This window comes from Nelusetta ayraudi, unplaced genomic scaffold (genome assembly GCF_046127955.1).
Source record: "Nelusetta ayraudi isolate G7.1 ecotype Tasmania unplaced genomic scaffold, CSIRO-AGI_Nayr_v1 ptg000130l, whole genome shotgun sequence".
Taxonomy (NCBI): domain Eukaryota; kingdom Metazoa; phylum Chordata; class Actinopteri; order Tetraodontiformes; family Monacanthidae; genus Nelusetta; species Nelusetta ayraudi.
In genome coordinates this window covers 695,592-717,816 of record NW_027466180.1, presented here as the reverse complement: position 1 = coordinate 717,816, position 22,225 = coordinate 695,592, and the positions used below count along the sequence as shown (strand labels likewise).

Sequence of the window (22,225 nt, the reverse complement as noted above, 5' to 3'; positions counted from 1 at the left end):
CCTGTGTGCCAAGTTTGGTGAGTTTTTGCAGTATGTAGGTGGTGACATTTGGCTTCAAAAAGGCATCAGGAGAATGCTGCTACTACTTCTAATAATAATAATAAAAACACAGACAGAGGCATTTGCCTTGGTCCCAAATTAAAGTGGTGTTGGGTGCAGCCTCGAGTCTTTGAAAGTGCAGTCAAGAGTTTAAAGTGCGCTGATCTCAGTGTCTGGCTGTGGCCAACAATTCATTAATCTGACAGCGTCCTGGAAGAAGCTGCTGCTGCTGCTGCTCCTGCTGAGCTTCACAGCACTCACACGGATTCCACTCCGGGCAGGAGGAGGCATCCAGAGGGGGTGGAGTCTCCCATGATGCAGGATATTTACACTGGGTAAGATGCGAACTGATGACTGTCAATACTTGCTGTCCTCATAGACTGTAAAATTTTAATGTATTACATGTGTTGATGAGTTTTAAAACTCACTTTTTTCCTGCAGTCGAAGAAGTCTTCTACTCTTTATTTTCCACTGAGAGGTTAATGATGCTTGTACTGTATTGAATTAACAGTGTTTGTAGGTTCAGTCAACCGGATTGGTCTTTGTTACTGTGTACAATGAATGTCTGTATCTTTATATGTCTGTATAGTCTTTGTTTTTATCGTATGTGAAACCCAGGAGGATTACCGACCACAGCTGTGGAAGCTCATTGGAATCTGAATACAGAATAAAGACAGAATAAAGACTTGATGCAAGCTGTACTGTACACCTAGTCATGTCCAATAGGGACAACAGGGGTGAGTGGACAGTCAGCTCAGTTTGAAGGCCCAGCTGAACGCCTGCTGCAGGTGCAGCTCTTCTCTGCTACAGCACCACAATGCGGTGATGCTCCCCGCCACACACCTGGAGAAGATGGCTGGCTGTACCCAGTCCAAAGTGTCCCCACCAGTTTGCGTCAGTAGCGGGAGGAACCGGATGCTCCTGCTACTTTTCTCTCTTCTTGGCAGAGTTTCTTTTTTTCCCCCTCCTTGTGTCATTATTGAATTCCTCTTTTTAATCTTTTTCTGTTGCGCACGTAAATTGAGTGCATGCTTAATGGAACCTGTCAGAGATGCTGACTGAGAACCTGTGCCGGAGTAAATGTGTGGGTTTTGCGACCTCTTTATGTGAACTCAGCCCCTTTAGCTTCTATTCTAATCAACCTTTGCAGATTTTTTTTTTTATTTAATTTTAAACCCCGCTGCACTTCATGTTGGGATCCAAAGAGATTATTTCGGTAAGGAGACTTGACTTGACTTGAAAAATGACAAATGTTAGATTTTTTTGGAGCGCTGCCGCAAAAGCACCACGGACTCTATAAAGTGGGTCTCATACAAATCAGCAAAATGATAAAAGGATGCAACTCCTAAAACCACCCAGGAAAGATACAATTACAATGTCAGAATTTGATACAGTTGACCTAAAGATTGTAGAGGAAACAGTTCAGCAGCTTAAACCATCAACTAGCGGTCTCGACCCAATACTGACTGGGGAAAAGTGTCAGTTCTTGTCTTATTGGATACTGTATTGAGGATTGATACTGTAGATCACAGTATACTGTTGAACAGATTGGAAACTTGGGTGGGACTCAATGGAACGGTCCTAGAATGGTTCAGGCCCTACTTGGAGGAAAGGAGTTATTTTGTGTCCATTGGAAGTTTTGGGTCAGATCGATTGACCATGACACACGGGGTTCCTCAAGGGTCAGTTCTTGGATCCCTTTTGTTTAGCCTATATATGCTACCATGCAGAGGTTTAATGTTGGCTATCATAGTTATGCAAATGACACAATTATATCTAGCAGTTTCCCCAGATGACTACAGTTCAATAGAGGTGCTGTGTTACTGTCTAGAACAAATAAAAAACTGGATGAATCAACATTTTCTCCAGTTAAACCACAATAAAACTGAGATGAATGTTTTTGGCAGCAAAGAAAAGAGGATTGTTTTTCTTGCTACTGGTCTATAGTCATACTTTCAGAATACATAAATGAAATGCTAATGGTATATAAACCCAGTAGGACTCTGAGATCTGTAGACTCAGGTCAGATAGTGGAGCCCAGAGTTCAAACTAAACATGGTGAAGCAGCATTTTGCTGTTATGCTGCACACAAATGGAATGAGCTGCCAACAGAAGTGAAGTCAGACCCAAGTGTGAATGTTTTTAAAGACTTTAGGTTAAAGACTTTTCTTTTCTCTTATGCTTTTGACTTAGTGCTATTTTATTATCATCTTTTTATTTCTATTCTCCTTTATTACTGCTCTATTCATGCATTTTGAGCTGTCTTTCCCTACTGCTTTGTCTTTGAAGACTGTGTTTTTGTTTTTTAAATGCTTTTAAAATGTTTAAAATGTGTAAAATGTTTAAAACTTTTATTTCTGTTAAGCACATTGAGTTGCCTTGTGTATAAAATGTGCTGTATAAATAAAGCTGCTTTGCCTTGCCGGTCAAACCCCTAAAAGCTATTTTGTTACCCCACTGTGATGTTGTCATGTTACCACAACCACTAGTGCAAAGTGGCATAGACACATAAAAGGTGAAGAGGTCAAAGTTTGAAGAGTTTGTCATTGCAACATCTAGGTACTGCACATTATTGATATTATCGTGATGACGTACCTTGACCCATGAGTAGATATTAAATCATATTCTTTCCCTTGTTGCGTCACATGTAAATATCGTGTCTTATACTTGTTAGCGTGTTGGCCTTTACTGGCCACGTTAAAAGGTTCTTCTCCTTTTTGCTTTTCAACAGGATGCACCCAGATGGCTGCTGGAGGCGTGTGTGTGTGTGTGTGTACGCGTGCGATGGGTGTGGAGTCTTCAAACAGCCGGGCAGCCAGTCAGTCCCCAGGCTCTTTCGGCCTAACGACCCAGGCAGGAACAAAAGGATGTCTGGAAGCTCCGTGTCTTTCTGCAGGCAACAGGCCCACAGCTGCTCCCTGCACTCACACAATGGCTGCTCAGAGCGCGCTCATTAATAATAATCGCATTGTGCGCGGACACGCTAATGTTTCCCCACGCGCATCCCCTCCCCTCCTCCGAATAAATAAATAAATAAATTGAAACTTGACGCGATTATGTCCGAGTTGTAATTGCGCTATTATTCCTCGGCAGGGGTGATAAAGGTATTCAGATTCTGTGCTTAGGCAAAAGTACGGATACTTGTGTCCAAAAAATACGAGTAAATGTAAAAGTTCTGGTTCAACTCCTTTACTCAAGTAAAAGAAAGAGAGTCCAGGTTCTGAGATGTACTTAAGTAACAAGTAAAAATTGTTTTTTTTCTTCCTGCAATTAATGAAACAAAATGTTTGTTGAGCAGCAGGAGGTACTCTAAAATAATCTTCCTGTAAAGTATGATCCAGTTTTATATTTAACTAAACAACAGCAGAGCTCAAATTGCTCCACTTCAAGCAGCAGCAACCATAATATTATAAGGGACTCACTTTAAACAGAATTTGTCACTTTTCAACACAGACCATGTTTTTTTTTTTTTTTCCAATGTAAGGAGTAGAAAGTGCCAATATTTGTGTGCAAATGCAGGGAGTCAAAGTAAACAGTCGTCAGAAAATGAAAGGACAGGTACCTGAAAAACCTAGTGAAGTACAGTGGCAATCTATACTTTGTCACTTCCCCTCCTTCTGTTGCGCTGTGCGTGCTCCCCACCCGCCCCGCCTGCACGACTGGATTGACTGCTTCACGTACGTGACGCCTTCATTAAACATGAACCCGGTTTCATCAGGGCGGCGGTGTCAATTCCGACCAACGAGGACGAGCAGGCAGTGTAGGATGACCAGCGTGTGTGACTGAGTTCCTCGGACGGGCCAGAACTCGGGTGTCTCCTCCGCACAAACACAACAGTGTGCGATCACCCGAGGGTGTCGGCAGAGCAAATGGTGGCCACTTATCGAGCCGCATATCAGGTGTAGACCTGCGCTGCTGCTCATCTGCAGTAGCGGGGGTGGGCAGGAACTAACAGCATGTGGCAGGCTTGCGGGGTTTAAAACAGGAAGTCGTTGGTTTGCGTGTCAGTTTGACATCATTGCTCATTCCACGCGTGCACACACACACACACACACACACACACACACACACACGGTTAAGCTAAAATTAAACTAAGCTGTGATAATGACTCTCACTCAACAGGCGTGTGTACGATGACGGCTGAATAAAATCTTAATAGTTTTATATGCAAGTAAAAGATTCACCCAGACATTATAAAGTTTCCTTTATCCCTTTCCTCAACCCTAAAAAGATCTGACAAAGTGGCAAAACACTCGCAGCCCCAAAACACGTGGAAGTTCCAAAAAAAGGCTCAACGTTGGCAGGATGCAAGAACCAAGGTTGCTTTTTGCAGGGGGCTGCAAACAGAGGGGTAAATATAGTGTTTTCAGAAGCTCCATAGAAAGATGCAGCAGAGTATATACAGCAAGTAGTTATGGAATACATTCTTATATAAAAGGGCATTAGATTAAACTTTAAACGTATTCACTTTTTGTTATGAAACTGTTGCGTCAGAAGAATAATGCATTTTCCTTGTTTACTTTTATTGTGTTACTTAAACTTCAGGCACAGACAAAAATAAATGAACTTGTCTCATCTGGATGCATTAGAGACATGCAGTTTACAAAATTGCACTGATTCACAGGTTAGTGCAAAAAAAGAAAACTCTAGCTGTACCCCTACTGGGTAAAACCCCTCTGTTTACACAATAAGACCACTATTGTTATTGCGACAACAAAATAACAATGTAAAACATTTTGTCTCGTCGCAATTAAAAGTTCCACTCTACCAACAGCAGCCAAGCAGGTATTAATTACAGGCTGGTACTTAGTCTGGGTTCTCACTCCCTTTGGCAAAGCGCCGAGAATAGTGAGCAGAGTTGCGCAAGAGACAACAGTGCACTCACTATGGTTTCTTTCCCCCCCCACCCCCCAAAGAATCTTTTACAATTGCATATAAACAAAAGAAACCCATGCAAAGCTGCATGACTTCGCGAAATCCCGACAAATCCTCCCAAAGCCCACAAGTGGCACTCTGGACGGCTGACGGGAAAACGCAAGCGAGAGTCGTGACTGAGTGGCAAACAGTCATTAACAGCTGACCACATTCGGATCGGTTTGTATGGAGAAGTATGATTTTTTTTTTTTTTTTTTGTGTGCCACTCCCTGAATAAACTGCAAGGTCTATTAAAACTCTTCCACATGAAGAAATAGTCCCTCCGATCAGATTGACGCCAGACAAAATTCTACATTTTTGTTCTTTGTATTTGTGAGCAGGGTTAACAGACAGGGAACATATACAGTGTCTAGGGAAAAAAAAAATCAAATTTGTTCACCTACGAATATGACGGTTTAGTACTCAGATGGCAAACCAGAAATAACCGACTGAAGACACAGACTGAAAAGAATCTGAGGTTGGAGGGAATAAAGGGGTTGCAGAAGATAAGGGGCGAGGTCACGCAAACACACGATAAACACACACAAAAGGCACTAAACAAAGAGGAGCGATTGAAAGGTAACGCGAGCTGCGTCAATAAAGTCAAATATATGAGGGGAATAAAGACAGAGATGGGACGGGACTAAACTGGCTAAAGCATTGAGTCGTCTGTTTCTCTACTCAACCAACTACAGAAATTAATTTAACTTGTGATGGTATCAATAAAAATAAACATAACTTGTATTGATGTAGGTGCAAAGGCGTTCAGCCTCTCTGTCTCTGTGATAGGACACAAAACTCTGAGACAAATCAAACTGTCACGCTTAATCAGTCAGTTCTGCAGCCGCGTGAAATTAGCTCAGACGCTATGCTTGTTAGAAAAATAATCATAATAAATAATACCCGGTGTCGTTGTGGATCTTAAAACTGCCTCCAGATTTTGTCTTGGGACAATAAATCTAAGTCGTGCTAGATTTTTGTTTCGTTATTTTTGTTTTAAGAATAATTTGTCATCTTTTACAGTCGCTGCTGTTGTGCTTGAAGGGACGGTCGGGATTCTTTGTCGTTTGTGTGCATGAAGTTCCTCTGGGGCCCAACAATGGGGGGCTTTGTCGGTCATTTCCAGATCCTGGCAGCGATGTCCTTGGGTCCTGTGACTTTGGAAACCCGGTGTCAGTCTTTTCGTCCCTCCGACACAATCCCGGCCTTCTTTTGTTGAAAGTGATGTTGTCAGATCTGAAGCCTGTCCGGGCCTCAAGAGCCATGCTTTCATAACCAATAATGATGGAATGCAAAAGGTGGCAAATGTGGTAACTGTGAGCTCTTGCTCATCCACCTTGCCAAACTCCAACAGCCAGTGTTTTAAAATCTGCCTGAGCTTTTCCACGGATTTGCATTTTGGCTTCTGTTTAACTGTGATAAATCCAGGAAACACCTGCATCTAGCTGCCCTTGAAGGCCACTGAAGAAGAGGAAGAAAAGAAGAAGAAGAAAAAGAAGAAGTGTAGCTGCAGTTGTGGCAGTTTCATCATGAGTGCTGGATGGATGTTTTTTTTCAGTGACTTTGGCAAGAGTTTTGTAAAACCCATGACAGGGATCAGTGCAACTATTGTGGCTCTTAACAAAGTGTTGAGTAGTCGTGTCCTGCCTGAGCTCTTATCAACACACTTGACTTATATTATACCATGATGTTAACATGCTGACTCTGCCCTTGCCCAATAGACTTCTCTCTGAATTTCTCCTATGATAACACTGTTTATTTTAAAACTAAGAGTGGGACAATTCTATGACCGTGAGTCACAGCTTTAGCCATTTAGATACAAAAAAAACAAACAATAAAAAACGAAAGAGCAGGTGACAGGTGGGTGTGTCTCTGCCGCATCTTTGTTAGAAGAGGTGCAGCAGAGCTGTTTGCATCAATAAGTAATTGCGCTATTGATCCTCAAAGCGTTGTTATCATGTGACTTGACCAGCCGTGACTCATCGCAGACGGATCAATGACGCGTCTCCTCTCGACTCCGGTGTGTTTTTCAGAATTGTGAATGTAACCTTCTTCTTTTTTTCATTGCTCAGAACTTCAGCACAATTAAGCATGACCTCGGTGTTGTTGCAGCGCTTCATTCATCAGTCATCACTATGCGGTTGGGTTGTTTTCTTTTGAGGCTGAGGATTGTATGAATGGTTATTACTCAGGATCAATACAGTGGGTAGAGGTTTGGGGGAGGGGTTTGAGGTTCCAATTGTTAGACATGTTGTTACTCATTAAAAGACTGCAGTGCCAGTACAGATCACAATGGAGCTTGTGCTACCGTCCTTCTTTACCTTAACTAGAAAAAACTGAAACAACTTAAGCAAAAAAAAAGTTGAGTGACCTCAGGCTCGATGACTGCGTTTCCCCTTTTTCACTTACAGTTAGAGACCACAGATGGAAAAACTCTGCTGTCGCCATTGGTATTTGACACACAGAGTCATGGGATGTGACGTGTTGTCACGTCTTTGCACAACCACCGCTGCTGCTGCGTGTCTGAACCCCTTGAAAATTACAACACACATCCTCTTTTTTTCTTTTGTTTTTCAACTCCCGAAAGCACATGATCCAGTCAGACGAGATACGGTGCGGCGGGAAAAAAAGGAGCTGTAATCAATTTTTTCAGTTTGATCCTAAAGGGCCGAGAAGTCTTGTGAGCAACTCACTGCTTCCAGCTCCTCCAACTTCTCATCAGTGGCCGTGGAACTGCTGGGTGGCCTCTTAAGGCTGGAAGCACTGAAATCTAGAGAGACATCCACAATGAGAAGGCCAGAGATTCTGCAGTCATTGACTGTTTTGTTGTTATGTTTCATATCGAGCAGATTGTGTGAATGGAGAGATCAGAGAGAGAGAGAGAGAGAAGCTTAGGCCCTGTTTTCACTTGGTCATTTCATGCGTTTTTTGCTGATCAGATTACGAAAAACGCATGAAATGACTAAATGCAAATTTTGGTGATCGCATCGCATAAAAACGCATTCGTCACGGACGTGCGAACAGAATGCGACTTCAGTCCACATTAACGACCGCCTACTCCACTCACCTCTCCCGTGTACATATTTGGTCGGCGGGTAATTTGAGGACACACCGTCATGTGTTCTGAGACTCCGTCTAACCGTCACTCGGTGGAAGCAAGATTGTACCAGCGCATCAGTCATGTTTTTCTACACTTTCCCTTTCCAGATTTGTGCCGTCACTTCAAGTGCAAAACACAAAACATCCACATTTTGCCACCATCAGGTTCCATCAGGTTCCATTCGATTACATGAGGGTCCATCGGGCCTCAGACACCACAACTGCGGTCGTCCCACCGCGTTGAAAGCTGTGCAGTCACCCTGCGATCATCCTGCCAGCACGCTTATCACACACGTCTGTAATGTGATTTGGAGACAGCGAGGGGAGGAAATGGAGACAGACGGCTTCTCATAACTTGTAATCAATTTAAGGACTGAAAGAAAAAAAATGAGGGAGTGTCCATCATCCTGTTAGGGAACAAACAATCATTCTGAATTTGATGCGATTACTGCTTTTTTTTTTAATTCTGTTCACCTCCCAGCCTTGACAGCAGTCAGCGTTGGTGACGCAGTCAAGTTCATGTGCAGCCTTTACGAAAGCAGCGTTGCAAGCACGCTGCAAACGTCCAATGCCAACCTCAGCTGAGTCGATGTTTCTGACTGTAACAAAACAAAATCCTTCGGATGAAACGTCAGGACTCGTGGTTTTAATCACTGACTTGTTTTGGTGAGGCAAATTCAGATGTGTTTGATAAATCTTTTATAATAACTTCTCTGATGTTTTCCTGTGCTGTCTTGTGATTTCATGTCTGATAATTGGTTCCAACGCCTTTATCATTTACCTAAATGAAGGGATTACAATTTACTGGAAAATGGAGTTTTGCAATGTGGGTTTCTCGGGAAACAGAAACACAAGAGAAAAGCGGAGGTAACGGTTCACTGATTCACCCAAGGGAGTGTTGTGGTGGAAAAAAAAAATCTAAAATCCCCCACTTTCTTCTTATGACACATTTTTTTTGGTCAGAATTGAAAGTTAAGATACTGTTTGATCAGAGGTGTGAAGCTTCCTCTTTGGCTCTATGATATAATTCTAGTGAAAATTACTCAAGGCAAAGTAACTGAAGACAGTTTCATATGTCCATACTTGTCGAAAATGTGAAGCTAATCTTGAACTGAGACATGTAAACATGAAATAAAGTTGAGGAGGAGCTCCCTACAAGAAGAAAAAGTGAAGAATGAAAAACCTCTGGCAGCAAAGCTTTGGTCTGAAAATGTTGAAAATGAATCAGAAATCATTCAGTGGCAGTTGTGATGGTGGTGGCCAACAGGAAAAGTTCTGCTAAAGTGACCACACTGTGGTAGCCGTGCTGTGGCCACTGCTCATCCTTCAGAAACTGAAACTGGCTGCGGTCAGAGTGAGTTGGTTCAACTTGGAGCTTTCATCACGGATCGGTCAGTCATTTACACCCCAGGTCTCACCTGCATGCTTCCACCAGAGAGGGCGCTACGCTGGGAATAAACTCTTTTCAGGTGATTTTCTGGCCATTATACATTTTTTTTTACGACTGAAAGACCATAACTGAAAAATGGTGCATCGCCATATTGCCAGTCAGGTATCCAGTTCTTATAATACATCCATGTGGACAACCAGTTAAAAAAAACATGAGGTTGGTAAGAAGCGTAATGTGTTTCTGGAGCTGCAAGATCAAAACAGCTATTTTTTTGGTTTGATTTTTATCTTTGTGCCCCCGGATGCATTTTCACATTGCACGTGGACTAAATGCCACACAGTAACTCACTGTTTTAGATTTAAACTGTTCGTCCGACTCTGGTAACTTTGATTAAGCTTGCTACAAATGTGTTTTTCTGCAACGTTCTGCTGCAGTTCATGACTGTTCATCACGGAAGCTTCACGGGGTTGGTGACAGAATGCACGGGGGGAGTGATGGGAGGGAAAGAGTCAAGTTGGGGAAAGAATCAAGAAGGTTAAAGTGTTTTGAATTGTATTTCAAAGCAATAATATTCCTACCAACTGTCAGTGGGCACCAGGGGGCGAGAAGCCAGGCATCAGCAGGCCGAGAGGCAGCCGGACTTTGTGGCTCTGCCAGCTGCAGCCCGCAGAAGGAGGAGGAGGAGGAGGCAGTGTGATCAGACAGCGGGCGCTCAGCGAGTCAGATTGTTCTGCAGCGACGAAGGAAGGAGATGAGACGAGAGGAGTGGCAGGAACACAGCGTGCAGCATCGCTGGAACGGCATCAAAGTGTCTTTTGTCCAGAGCCACAAACACTGCAGAGCTGCAGGCCAGTGCCCTGGCCACTGTTAGTTCACATGTGCACGCATGTGAACACACAAATGCAGAAACAGTTCAAACCTGATGAGTTTCGAGAAAGCTTGTGCACAGGCTGGTTTCAACCCAACGACTGCTTTTAATAGGCCACTTCCTGTGGAGCCCAACTCTCCAACTAGGACTGCTATCAACATTCTTTGTGGTTGTGTCCCAGCACAGCGCACGTACAGTGTGTATGTTTGTGTGTGATGTGATGTTTCTATCTGCTGGTGATAGATTCACCATCACGTCAGCGTCACACCAGTCAGAGTTTGATACCGACTTTTTTTTTTTTTTTTAAATGCTGCGTTTTGTGGAAGAATTAGAGGAAGAATTGGAAGTATTGCAGTTTATTGGATGGAGGTTCTGACAGCCAAAACTTTTTTTAAAAAAAACGTTTTAGAAAGTTTTTCTGCTTAGAGGCAAATTTCTTTAGATTTTGGGGTGGGAACTTTGAGATCAATAGGGAATTTTAAAATGATTAATACACATAAAACAAATGACATGACAAATCTACTGCGGTCGCTCAACAACTGTTAACACAAATCTGCTGCTGTCTCACCATTGGAGGAATCACTGAACTGAACAAGAGTAGTAAAAGGCATCACTTGGTTTATTTTTACTCACTCATCGACTCTGACTTTCCTGCAGGTGTTGTTCTGTGAACAGTAGCGGTGAAACACACAGAAATTTTCAATTTTGTTCTTGTGTGATGAGAGTGGAGATAAAAAGTCATATTGAATCCCCAAAACCGGAAGTAGGTGTTGCGCTGCCTAGACAACGCCATTGCGGCTGTAACACGGCATGTGAAGAATGTCATCAAACATGTGGACGTGATTAATCCCACAAACTCCCACTTCAGTGGTTTTCCTAGAAATGCACTGCAGCCCCCTGAACTTAGTGTCACACGGTCGTCATGGAAATGATGAAATGATTTCCGGGGATTCAGCCAGTGCGACTTAACCTGTTTTTGTTTTTTTTTATGATTCATCACCAGAAATCATCTCTTTGTGACATCACACAGGGTTCTGATACCACTCCAAGGTTAGTGACCCCACAGCAGCTAGGTGTTGGCTGCGCCCTCTGAGGGCTTCCAAACATGTGCGAGAGCCAATAAAGGATCAGCTTGAGTGGGAAGCTCAGTCCAGTGTTCCAATGGCAGGCTGCAAACAGAGGGCTAAATACATATTATTATTAGCGTTTTTCTTTTATAACCGACATAGGATTATCTTGAGATGTTATTTTTGTACCTTTGGTACATAGAGAGCTATGTATGTACTGTGTTGTGTCCCACTGGGAGAAAGTGGCCCAACCAGGAATCAGACGGGGCCGTTCGCTTTGCGCAGGAACTATGAGAACCAGCGTCAGCCACTTCCTACTGAAGCCCCGCCTCTCTCTGTCGCCAGCCGCATTGTGAGAGCAGTTAAAAGGTCTGCCGGGAATCCGAGACAAATGTAAACACGCGCTTCCTCTGAAATGTGGTGCCGAGAGGGAGTCCAAGCTGAGAGCTCAGGGATGCCGTTGGCCCGCAGCCCCTCCGGCTGGGACCGGCTCCACCGCCATGACTTTAAAAGGGAAAAAATAGCCGCCGTGTCTCCAGCCGAGGCTGCAGCTTCCCTGCAGGGAAACATCAGCTCCTCCTCGTCCCCTTTCTGTGGGATGGGGGAAAAATACATGGAGTTATCGAGTCATTTTCACGCAGCTCTGACAGCATTCGTACACGTCAAGTCGAAAGGAAACACACTCAAGATCCACAATCACTGTTTTTTTTTTTTTTTTTTTGGCACCGATTGAGATTACAACAACAAATATGTTTATCGTGGGTGCCCAGGGCCAAAACAGGAACACGTTCGAGCTGTCAACAGGTTGTTTTCATCTCCTCACCGCTGAAGTGGGCAGAGCAAACAGGTTCTGGTGCTTTTAAACACAGTTTACTGGCTGGTACACATGAAACCACATTCAAAAAATACAGGTTCCAGTGATTGACATCTGAGTTGTGAGACATCTGAGGGACTTCTTGGTATGAATACCGGAAGAGCACCAAAATAGCTAACATGTTATCATGACAAGGTCTGTGTTTTAATTTCATTAGAAACGCAGACAGTCCAAAGACTTGCTGTCAGAAGTAAAGATATTTAGAAATAGGTCAAAGAAACCTCTGACCTTCATGCAGCAGAGACTGAAGCCACTTGTGGTGCAGCCACGGTTCATTCCTGCACGCTACAGCCTGATAAATCTTTTATCTGGTCAGGCTACGGACTTTTGGTGCTAAGATACGATGTTGCAGGAACACAAACGTGCACCTTGAGCTGCGGTGCACAGTACGGCACAGCACTGAACAAACAGAACAAAGAGAAAAAAAGTTGTTTTTAGATTACACAGGAATCTCGATGCTTTGTGTTATCAGCAGTTTGTGAAATTTGATGGGATGACTTTCAAGTCGGAAGTTCAGAGGTTTTCACTGCAGATCTTGAAGGGCGTCAAATTGTACTTATTTACAGATTCTTATTATTCATCCACAATACTGCAAAAAATAAATAAATAAATAAATAAATAAATAAATAATTTTCCAAAACAAATGGAAAAAAAACACACTAGTTCTCCACCATGTTTAGCCCTCTGTTTACAGCCTGCTGGTCTTAGCAGCATTGGACCATAAAACATCTGAGCAACAAGTGAAGTCAAGGACTAACTGGATTATTAACTGGTTTCCAATGATACAGATCAATGTCATCTAAGTCTAATTAAAAACAAGTGTTAGCTCCGCCCCCTTGCGTCCTCTGAGGGTGGGGGTCTGCTTAGGCTGCAAGCGGCCTCCTCCCGGTCAAAGGCTCTGCTGTGCAGCAGCAGCGGTGGGACTTTAATGAGTGAAGCTTGTTGACGGGTGGGTGGAGCGTCACGCTCTGAAAAAGTGTGAAGTGCTGTTGCCGCCGCCGCTGCTGCAGTGCAATACAAGTGCTCCACTTCTCAGGGCCTTCACCAGGTCACTGTTTTGTTTGGGGTTCTGTGGCAGGAGGGGGTTGCTAAGGGTGGAAGTGGTTGTTTTCTGTGCCTTCCTTCTCAGAACAGGTACTTTGTGGGCTGCTGCATGTTATGACGGTGTGACAAAATGACTCATGCGCGTGTGTGTATGAGGTAGTTACGAGTGGTGGGTGGGTGGGGGGAAAGGGGGAGGTCCCTCCCCAAACACAGACACCTTTTCTGAAACAGTCGTGGCTGCCGACTCCTGCAGAATTTCCAGCATCCTTCCAAACAGACTAGGATAGAACCAGACGCCACAAACAGAACGTACAGACACACGCTGACAAACAGGGGCGGCGGCCCAGTGAGTCGGAGGAATGGAAGTGATTTTTTTTTTTTTTAGAAATGCGCGTGTGCGTCACGTATTCAACGCTTTTGCATTTTTGAGTGATAATAATAATAAGTCTGAAAACTCACAATTAATGTTGAGCAGAAATGTTTCCCATGAGTTGGATCATAGAAAACAGAACACCTAACGTAACACCATGAGAAAAAAAAACCCCAACATATTGAAGTGTAAACATTTGAAAGCCTTTTCAGCCTCTTTATATGTACGATGATATCAATGTCTCTCTTTCTATTTATATATTTATCGGATTTGTCGTGTTTACTGATTGCCTCTCTCAAAACAAACACATGCGTCCTCTGTCGAAGAACCTCCGCCGACTGCAACCATCGCCACTTAACACCACAAGGAGGCAACATCAGGCGAACTTTCACCTGATTTTGCAGCAGAAATCAACACAAACCCCTCAGTTCTGTCAGCTTACACGTTGACTACTTACCTGGAAGCTCAGAACAGGACTGTTTACTCAGGCCAGGGCCGATCCGACCCAAACACTGCCACCATTCATCCCCCGGCAGGGCGCCACACACACACACACACACACACACACACACACACACACACACACACACGCACACACAGCAGTGTCCAACAAGGTCGGATGAAGAAAAAAGAAAAGGTACATTTTAGGTACATTTTTTCTGATTCCCCTCCGTCCTTATATGTATGTATGTGTGTGTGTGTGTGCGCGCAAGAGCATTTGTGTACATCCTGTACAGGTGTACAGGATGTGGGTTATAAGTTTACAAGTCAGGAAGTTCCGAGAAGTGCAGAAGCATCACCGGAAAGCTTCCCCATAGGCAAAATAGGTGAAGTGAAAAAAGGAGACCACACATCACTACTACGACGACTACTACTAATACTACTACTACTACTACTAAAAAACAACAACAAAAAAACTATGAAATTCTGCTCGATGACCCTGATCAAATATGCCATGTGTGATTTTAAAGTAGGAAATGACGTGGATGAGCGATGGCGTCGCCAACCCAAACAAAAATGTTGGGGAAAAGGATCAAAGCGCCCCACCCTGTGGTCGGATTTTGTGTTGCATAAACACTTTGGCTATCTTGAAGGAACCTTTCTATTTTTCACTTCAGATTACAGTGGCGCAAACTTGCATCGTTAATTCTGCCCTTTGTGACATCACAAAGGCAAAAAAAAAAAAAAATTCCCGAATTACCTACGTGAAAAAAGTAAATAGTGAAGGTCTTTTCTCAGGTCTTTGGAGTTTATTTACTTGCATGATAGAGACGCTTGTTGGCGTTGCAGTCAGAAACATTAGTGAAATTGATTCAGCATATTATGGGAAGTTTAAGCTGTTTTTTTTTTTTTTTTTTTTTTAAATATATAAATAATCAACTTTACCCCCAGATTATTGTTTTAACCTTCAGGCTCCCATTACCATGGGAACAATTCCATTCAGACCAGTTGGCCCTATTTCATTTAGGAAATATCTCACCGTGCCCTTCCTCTTCCTCGGACTCTCTCTCCTCTTTGTACCTGGGCGGGAGATGAGATCGGGGAGGACAGGAGACAGATGGTGAGATGTGCTGCAGCGAAGAGTCCGAATAGTGGCGATGACAGTGACGAGGGATTTAAGTAAACAGATTAGGACTGTTGGCTGCGGTGTGTGAGCGCTCCCTTTTCTGCCTGCATCTGTCACCAAAAAAAAAAAAAAAAAAGGAAAAGAAGAAGAAGAAGAAGAAGAAGAAGAAGAAGAAGAAGAAGAAGAAAAGAAAAAAGCAATCACAACATCCTGTTGAAGCAGCCGAAGAAAAGGAAAATAAGTTTAGGAGTGTTTCGCGAAACAGAGAGTGAGGAATGTGAGGGAACGAGGATAAAATTAGCGCAACATTCCTGCAGGATTCTCTCCCCAGACGCTGCCCGCCCCGGCAGGAAGACGCTGTTTACTCGGCTAATTACTGGCTCCCATATCCAGGCTTTTATGGTAAATATTTTTTCCGTCAGGATTCCCAGGAAACACCGCAAATCGTCAGGGGGGGGGGGGGGGGGGGGGGGGTCGGGGGGGGGATTCTTTCCGTTCGCATTGAGTATTAAGTGGAGAAAAACAAAAAAACAAAAAAAACAACAATACAAAACAACAGATTAGAGAGAAAAGTTTAAAAGCTGGACGAGTAAAACAAAACAAAACAAAACAAAACAAAACAAAACAAAAAAAATAAAGAAAAGATGATGGACGAAAGGAAGATAAAAAACAATCCTCATTGCTCAGTTTACTTTACCTGCCAGATGCATGACATTGCCAGGACACTTCTACAATTTCTAACATTTGACTCTTGTTTATGTTTATTCCCTTGTTAATTAATTTTTAATGCTCAAATTGAGATTTTTTGTATTTTGTAAAGTTTTCACTACAGGCCTCATCACACGACCGATTTAGACTTTCCAACAGGTCAAAAGAGATGGTAAGGAGAGAATCAAGGAGCAACTCATCTCCAACCTAACTGACGACACTAAAGTTTTTAGTTTTAGACAATTTTTAATCCTCCAATTTAGTGTCCAAGAATCCAAACTTGCTTTGTTTTTCGACGCCTTATGTCTTCACCGGTGTTTCTGCAGCACGCGCCACTTTTTTTTTTTTTTTTTTTTTTTGTTGTTGTTGTTGTTGTTGCAGAGCGCAGCAACAGGTGCAGCATGCTGTGTATCGGCGCTCACGGCGCATTAATGAAAGCTAATCTGTAAATTAGCTTGGAAGCATCCATGCGGACATTCACCCGCCTCCGGGTGGAGTGTTTAAGTGAAAAGCCACAGCAGGACCATATGGACCATCTGGCCAACGGCATGAAAATCAAGACTCCTCCCGATCATAAGAGGATGAAGTATTTAGCGCAGTGTGTTTGTGTGTGGGTCAGTCAGTCAGTCAGTCGTGTGCCTGTGCTAATCTTTGCTGTTGCTGCTGCTGCTGCTGCTGCACTGACTGACAGACCGGTTCCCTGCGCAGAGCGACGAGCAGGAGCTGCGTTCGTCTCCGGCCATGTACCGACCAGCCTCGCTGCTGGACTGCCAGGAAGTGATGTCTCTGTACGCAGGCCACAGGAAGCGCTACTGCCTCAAAGATGACGGCAGCATCAGCGAGGTGAGGCATGCGCTGCAGGAGCTGCAGGTGCTGATGACCGCGGCTTTTTGTTGCAAAACCTTGCGCACGAATAGAAGTAAATGTTGACTTTTGACCTTGTAGTGTTTTCCTTCCAGCTGGAATCCCTAGCGCCCTGCCTTGTTATCTATTTGAATTTGTACCCGTGGATTAAATGCACGAAACACATTTTTATGTAGGAAGGTAACTGGTTTGAAAACAACTTTGCTGTCAAAGATATATAAATAGTAAATATTTTAGAAACCTTTAGTGCAATATTGACATTGAGTCCATAAAAAGTCCAGAATATTATCCGTCACACAGCGGGGAAGATTACTAAATGACTTCCCAGTTACTTGGTGGAGAAGAGTTCAAGAGGGTGATGGCTCTCTGCTTCATTCTTTTCACCATCCTGCCCCGCAGGAGGAGGACCTGGGGTCCGAGTGCAGCGAGGAGGGCAAAGGCGTCCGCAGCATCCGCAGCTCCCTCTCGCTGGAGATCCACGGCCTGCAGAGGGAGCGGCACGTTTACTTCTCCAACCAAGAGTATTACCGCAGGCTGGAGGAGCTGAAGAGCAACCACCTGAGGAACATGGCCGAGCTGGAGAGGATGTACATCAGCCAGGAGAGAGATGAGGACTGGCTGTCCGTCGGGTGACGATCCCATCGTGCACCTACACACTGGAGGGGGAGGGGTCAAAGTTGGGAGAAATATACTCAATAATATTCTACCCAATCACTGGGTGTCTTTGCCAAATTGAACAAATACGTGTTAGATGTACACAAAGAGCTTTATTGGGCTTAATTAGTAAAATTTTTGTTCTTCGTCCTCATGTCCGACATGTGAAATTGCAGCAGTTGCGGCCAGTCGAGGAAACTTCAGAGAATCAACTCTCAGGAGGAGCTGGACTTCCACGATTCATCCAGCGGCTCTGAACAATCAGAGGTCTCCGGGGGGGACCTGGACCCGGACCCTGGCAGAGGGACTGACCAGGACCAGACCTTTGTGAGGTCAGCGATGGAATTCCTTCAGAAAGAAGCAGAAAAATCCGGAGTTCCAATCATCAACACTGTGTCCTCCTCTGTTTTCTCCCAGTGACGTCCTGCTGAGCCCAGGAGAGACGACCAACCAGAAGCAGCTCCGCCTTCAGCACCAGACCCCCGCTCAGAAACACCAGGGGAGCCGTCAGACTGGGGTCAAGGTCAGGTCCAACTCCAAGGTCACCGTGCCCAGACCCTTCCAGATGATGCTGAGGGAGGAGGAGAGGAAGCGGCACAAGGTGCGCACGCGCTCGGCGGTGGAGCTGGAGAACACGCTGCTGCGCCGGGAGCTGGAGGAGCTGCAGGAGTGCCAGAAGAAGTTCAGGGCCTCTCCGGCACCGCTGCACACAAACCTGCCCCTTTATGAGGTCATCAGCCAGCGCGCCGCTGGACGACCCGGCCAGAGCCGGAGGAGCAGCGGTGGCAGCAGCAGCAGTAGCAGCAGCGACTCCAGCGGAAGCCGCGGCTGTGATTCCGCTCCGCAGCCTTTCCACTTCCTGGAGAGGGAGAAGAGAAAGAGAGAGGCCAAGATGGCAGCCCAGCTGGGGAGGGTGGGTCCAGGGGAGGAGCGGCAGGCGTTCAGGGCCCGGCCAGTGCCCCGCTCAGTCTACCAAAACAGGCACAAGGTCGGCGGCAGATCCTCGGAGCGCCAGGCCGGCTTCCTGACCATCGACACCCAGGAGAGGGAGGCCACTGAGGGCCAGAGCGACCCCAGCTCCGACCCCGAGACTGAGGTGGGCGGCGGCAACAAGGCCGTCTCAGGTCCCGATACCTGCAGCCTCAGCAAGTGTGGAAACTCCTCCGACTCGTCCTCCTCCTGCTCCTCCTCCTCCAAGCCAGTGAAGAAGCAGATCCAGCTCTCCATCGAGATGGTCAAGGAGGCCCAGTGGTCCCGCAACAACTGCACACCGCTGCAGCCAGGTGGTGCCGAGGCTTTGCTCCCCATCAAGAGTGACTACATCAGTGTGTGATGGGGAGAGTGCATCCGCATAAGTATAGCAGAAAACAAAAACAAACAAACAAAAAAAACTAGCGATGTCTGTATCAATAGCTTCATTCTCTGACTGACCAGAAGCTGGTTGAAGGGACATTCTGTCACACTGCTGCATGTTGCTGATCGCAGGTGTTTCGTCTGAGGTCTGTAGTCACTTCAAGTCTCTTAGCAGGTTTTTTAAAGCACAAAAACATAACTGTACTGTTTCTTACTCAAGTAGATTGCTTGCGTCTTAATATAGTTTAAAGTGCATTTTTATTATCACACATCACTGTGGATGTGATTTTCTTCTGCTGAGCTCTGATTCCCCATTGGCTGATGAAATGTGTATTTTTAAATACCAACATTAGTTTGTTGGAGTACTATTTTATTTTGGAGAACCTTTATTTCATGTAAAAAGCAAAAACAATAAATAATCACAGAAATGTCAAATACTGCAGGCTGACATTAATGACCACAAGGTGGCAGCAAAGGTGCACGTTTTAAAATATGCTTATTTAAAGTAGTACCTTTTCTCACACAGTTACTAATTGTCGCCTTATCAGTGTTATGCATATGTGCACTAAAAAAAGCAGTCTGAACGTAACATTACATTTGTTTATTTGCATAAAGGTTGGAAATAAAGCCAAAACAGTAGCTGGCCAGTTGCATCTTCTTGATATGCACAATTTTAAAACTATGGGTAAATTCTTTAAACTACGTTCAAAAAGAAAGTGAAGCTTTTACAGGCTGATTGACAACATGAAAAACACACAAACACGGGCAGTGTAGACTAGAGCCATGTCGACTCACCACCCGCTGTCAGGGTGGCGAGGCGGCGGCATCAGGAGTCAGTGTGAGACAGTCAGACAGCGAGGAGAAGATCAGAGTCATCAGTCAGGAGCCAAGGGGGAAGAAGAACAAACAAACTTTTCTTCTTTCACCTTCGCTGTCTGTCCTCGGTGTCACAGCCCTCTTATCTGAAGCTAGAAGAACAAGAAGAAGAAGAAAGGAGGAGGAGAAGGGCGACACTGCCTCTTTTCAAGGTGGCTTTAATCTGTCCAGTAATTCCTTTAAAAGTTTCAGCATTATCAGGTTTCATAGGCGGCGACTTGTGACTCGGAGCATAGATGCATTTCTAAATCGAACTTTAAAAAGGTCACAACTCATACGGTATAAACTGGAGGCTGCTGCGGACCTTCAGCCAGCCGGTTTGTTTCGGTTTATGTGTGCTGCAAAACTACGACATCTAGTGGTGAAACAGTATGTGTAGAGGCAAGTATATTAGCCGTTACCTCGAGGCTCACCTGCCCTTCTGCCCCATGAGGGCAACTTGGGACGCCATCACAATAGTAGCAGCAGCAGTCATTCAGTTTGACGACCAGCCGGCTGGAGAAGAGAGCTGCTGCAGCCTGGAGTCTCTTCATGACACACTTATATACATTTTGTTTTTTGCAGAGTCACTGGATAGGGTACCCATGAGGCTGCGGCAAGCAGACTCTTTATGTGTGTATGTGAGACAAATTTGGCCAAAAGCATGACAAAGTGGAGCTGTGGGGCTGCGGCGGCCTGCGGGAAGCTCAGCTGAATGCTGAGTGTGAACTTCACACACTCACTCCAGCAGCCCAGCAGCTCCAGATCCCTCAGCAGCTGCTTCTGCTTGGCTCTGATCACCCGACACCTAAACGCATCTTTTTCTCTTCCACATTTCACTTCAGCTCAATCAACTCATTTGTTCTTCTGTCCTGCAGCTTCCATCTGCAGCATGTTTTGACGACACATTTGTCCTTTTCCCCAAAAGTGTCTCTAAATGCACCACACCTCGCGTCGCATTTTCACTGTTTTGTTTGTGACGGTGCAGCAGCGTAGACGGGCAGGTGTATTTTAAACCTGTGCATTAACATGTGACGACGGTCAGGTGCGACAGCTGACACAGGTGAGCTGAGATCCCCTTAGATTAAAGAAACCAGCTCTGTGGTGATTTTAAAGCTTTGCAGCTGGGCCGAGGTTAAAGCGTTCAACTCTTTGCTTAAAATAGCACTTCTTCTATTTAAACACTTGTCTAATTAAATTAATGTAACCCTTTTAAAATGGCTGTTTGGTCCCCACAGCTGCAGATTTAGAAAGACGGAAATTTAGGAAAAGATGATAATGATAATTATCATTATTATTATTATTATTATTGTTATTGTTATCATCATCATTATTATTATTATTATTATTATTATTATAATGATAATAATAATAATAATGATAATAATGAAGTGCACTGAGGAATCTGAAAAGACTTAGTTTAATGTGGCACAGATGAGCGAGACAGAGGCTTTGTGAGCAGGCAGAGATGAATTCCGCTCCATCTTCAGGGATCCAGCAATGAAAAGCTGTTTTTATGGTGCAAATTAGCCCGACATCCTCAGGGATGGAGGAGGGGGCGGGCGCCATTCTTTCCCAGCATTCGGGGCTTTATCTCAGTTTGCAACTCATCGGCAACCGAGCAGCAGTGTTGTGGGGGAAAACGGGTTTAGTCTCCCACATGTTCCCCACAGACCAGGACCGATCCAGGGCCGCTTCATCCCCAGAGTGCTCGTCCTTCCGCAGGGGCCACTCGAATTAACCCTGATTAGGATGGACTCAATTGGGGGTGGGGTTGGAGAGCGGGGGAGGGTGGTGGGAGGAAGTTGAGCAAACAGTGGTTCGCTGGTCGTTCCATCTCTTCGCTCTTTCTGCCTCTTCTCCAACCGAACAGGACGCAGGAGAGGCCAAAATCAAATTTAGCTCAAGTCCACTCCTGGTGGACGGTGAAGGAGCAACGCTAATGCAGGCGCTCTTGTTCAGTGATTCTGTTCACTCTTTTAATTTGCGCCAGGAAGACATTAACTTGGAGGGTGAATTTAATTCTCAATCACTTCCTCATTATCATGATTTGTGGGTGTTTTTACTTCATTACTTCACGTCGCCTCGCAGGATTGACATGTTATATGTGGTCATATATCTGTTCGAGCTGCTATGAAATTACACAGAGCGGGACTTTGATGGTCGAGTTAATATTTGGACGGATATTTAAGCCGCGGACACACACCAGTGTAGTTGATGACAGCAATGAGAAAATATGATCTGTACACTCACAACCCCCCCCCCCTTCCCCCTACCCCCCTAATTTTTTTTTTAATGTATCATGATGATGATATGAAACTGATTTATGAGTCACATTTTATGCTTTTTGGAGGGTAACAAATCTTTAAAACTGGCAGGAGGGATAAACAGATTGATCAAATTTAAGAACCTGTTGGGGCTTTTTATCAACACCAACAGGTGCAGCACCGCAGCTCCGCCCCCCTCCTGCTGCTGCACCTGTGAGCAGCTCTGTGTGTTGCGATACCTGCAACTTCCTGTTACACCTTCCTCCAGCGAGGTCCTCCTCAGGGAAAAAAA

The 22,225-nt window shown here is 44.7% G+C and overlaps 1 protein-coding gene across 1 annotated transcript; it reads left to right on the top strand.

The window, feature by feature from the left end:
- Positions 1-15,920: 15,920 nt before the first annotated feature.
- LOC142904602 (protein FAM161A) lies at positions 15,921-19,765 on the top strand. Its single transcript, XM_076050799.1, has 4 exons — positions 15,921-16,783; positions 17,204-17,433; positions 17,635-17,790; positions 17,876-19,765. Exons 1-4 carry the CDS (start codon positions 16,682-16,684, stop codon positions 18,789-18,791), a joined length of 1,404 nt encoding a protein of 467 aa, XP_075906914.1. The 5' UTR covers positions 15,921-16,681; the 3' UTR covers positions 18,792-19,765.
- Positions 19,766-22,225: the final 2,460 nt, after the last annotated feature.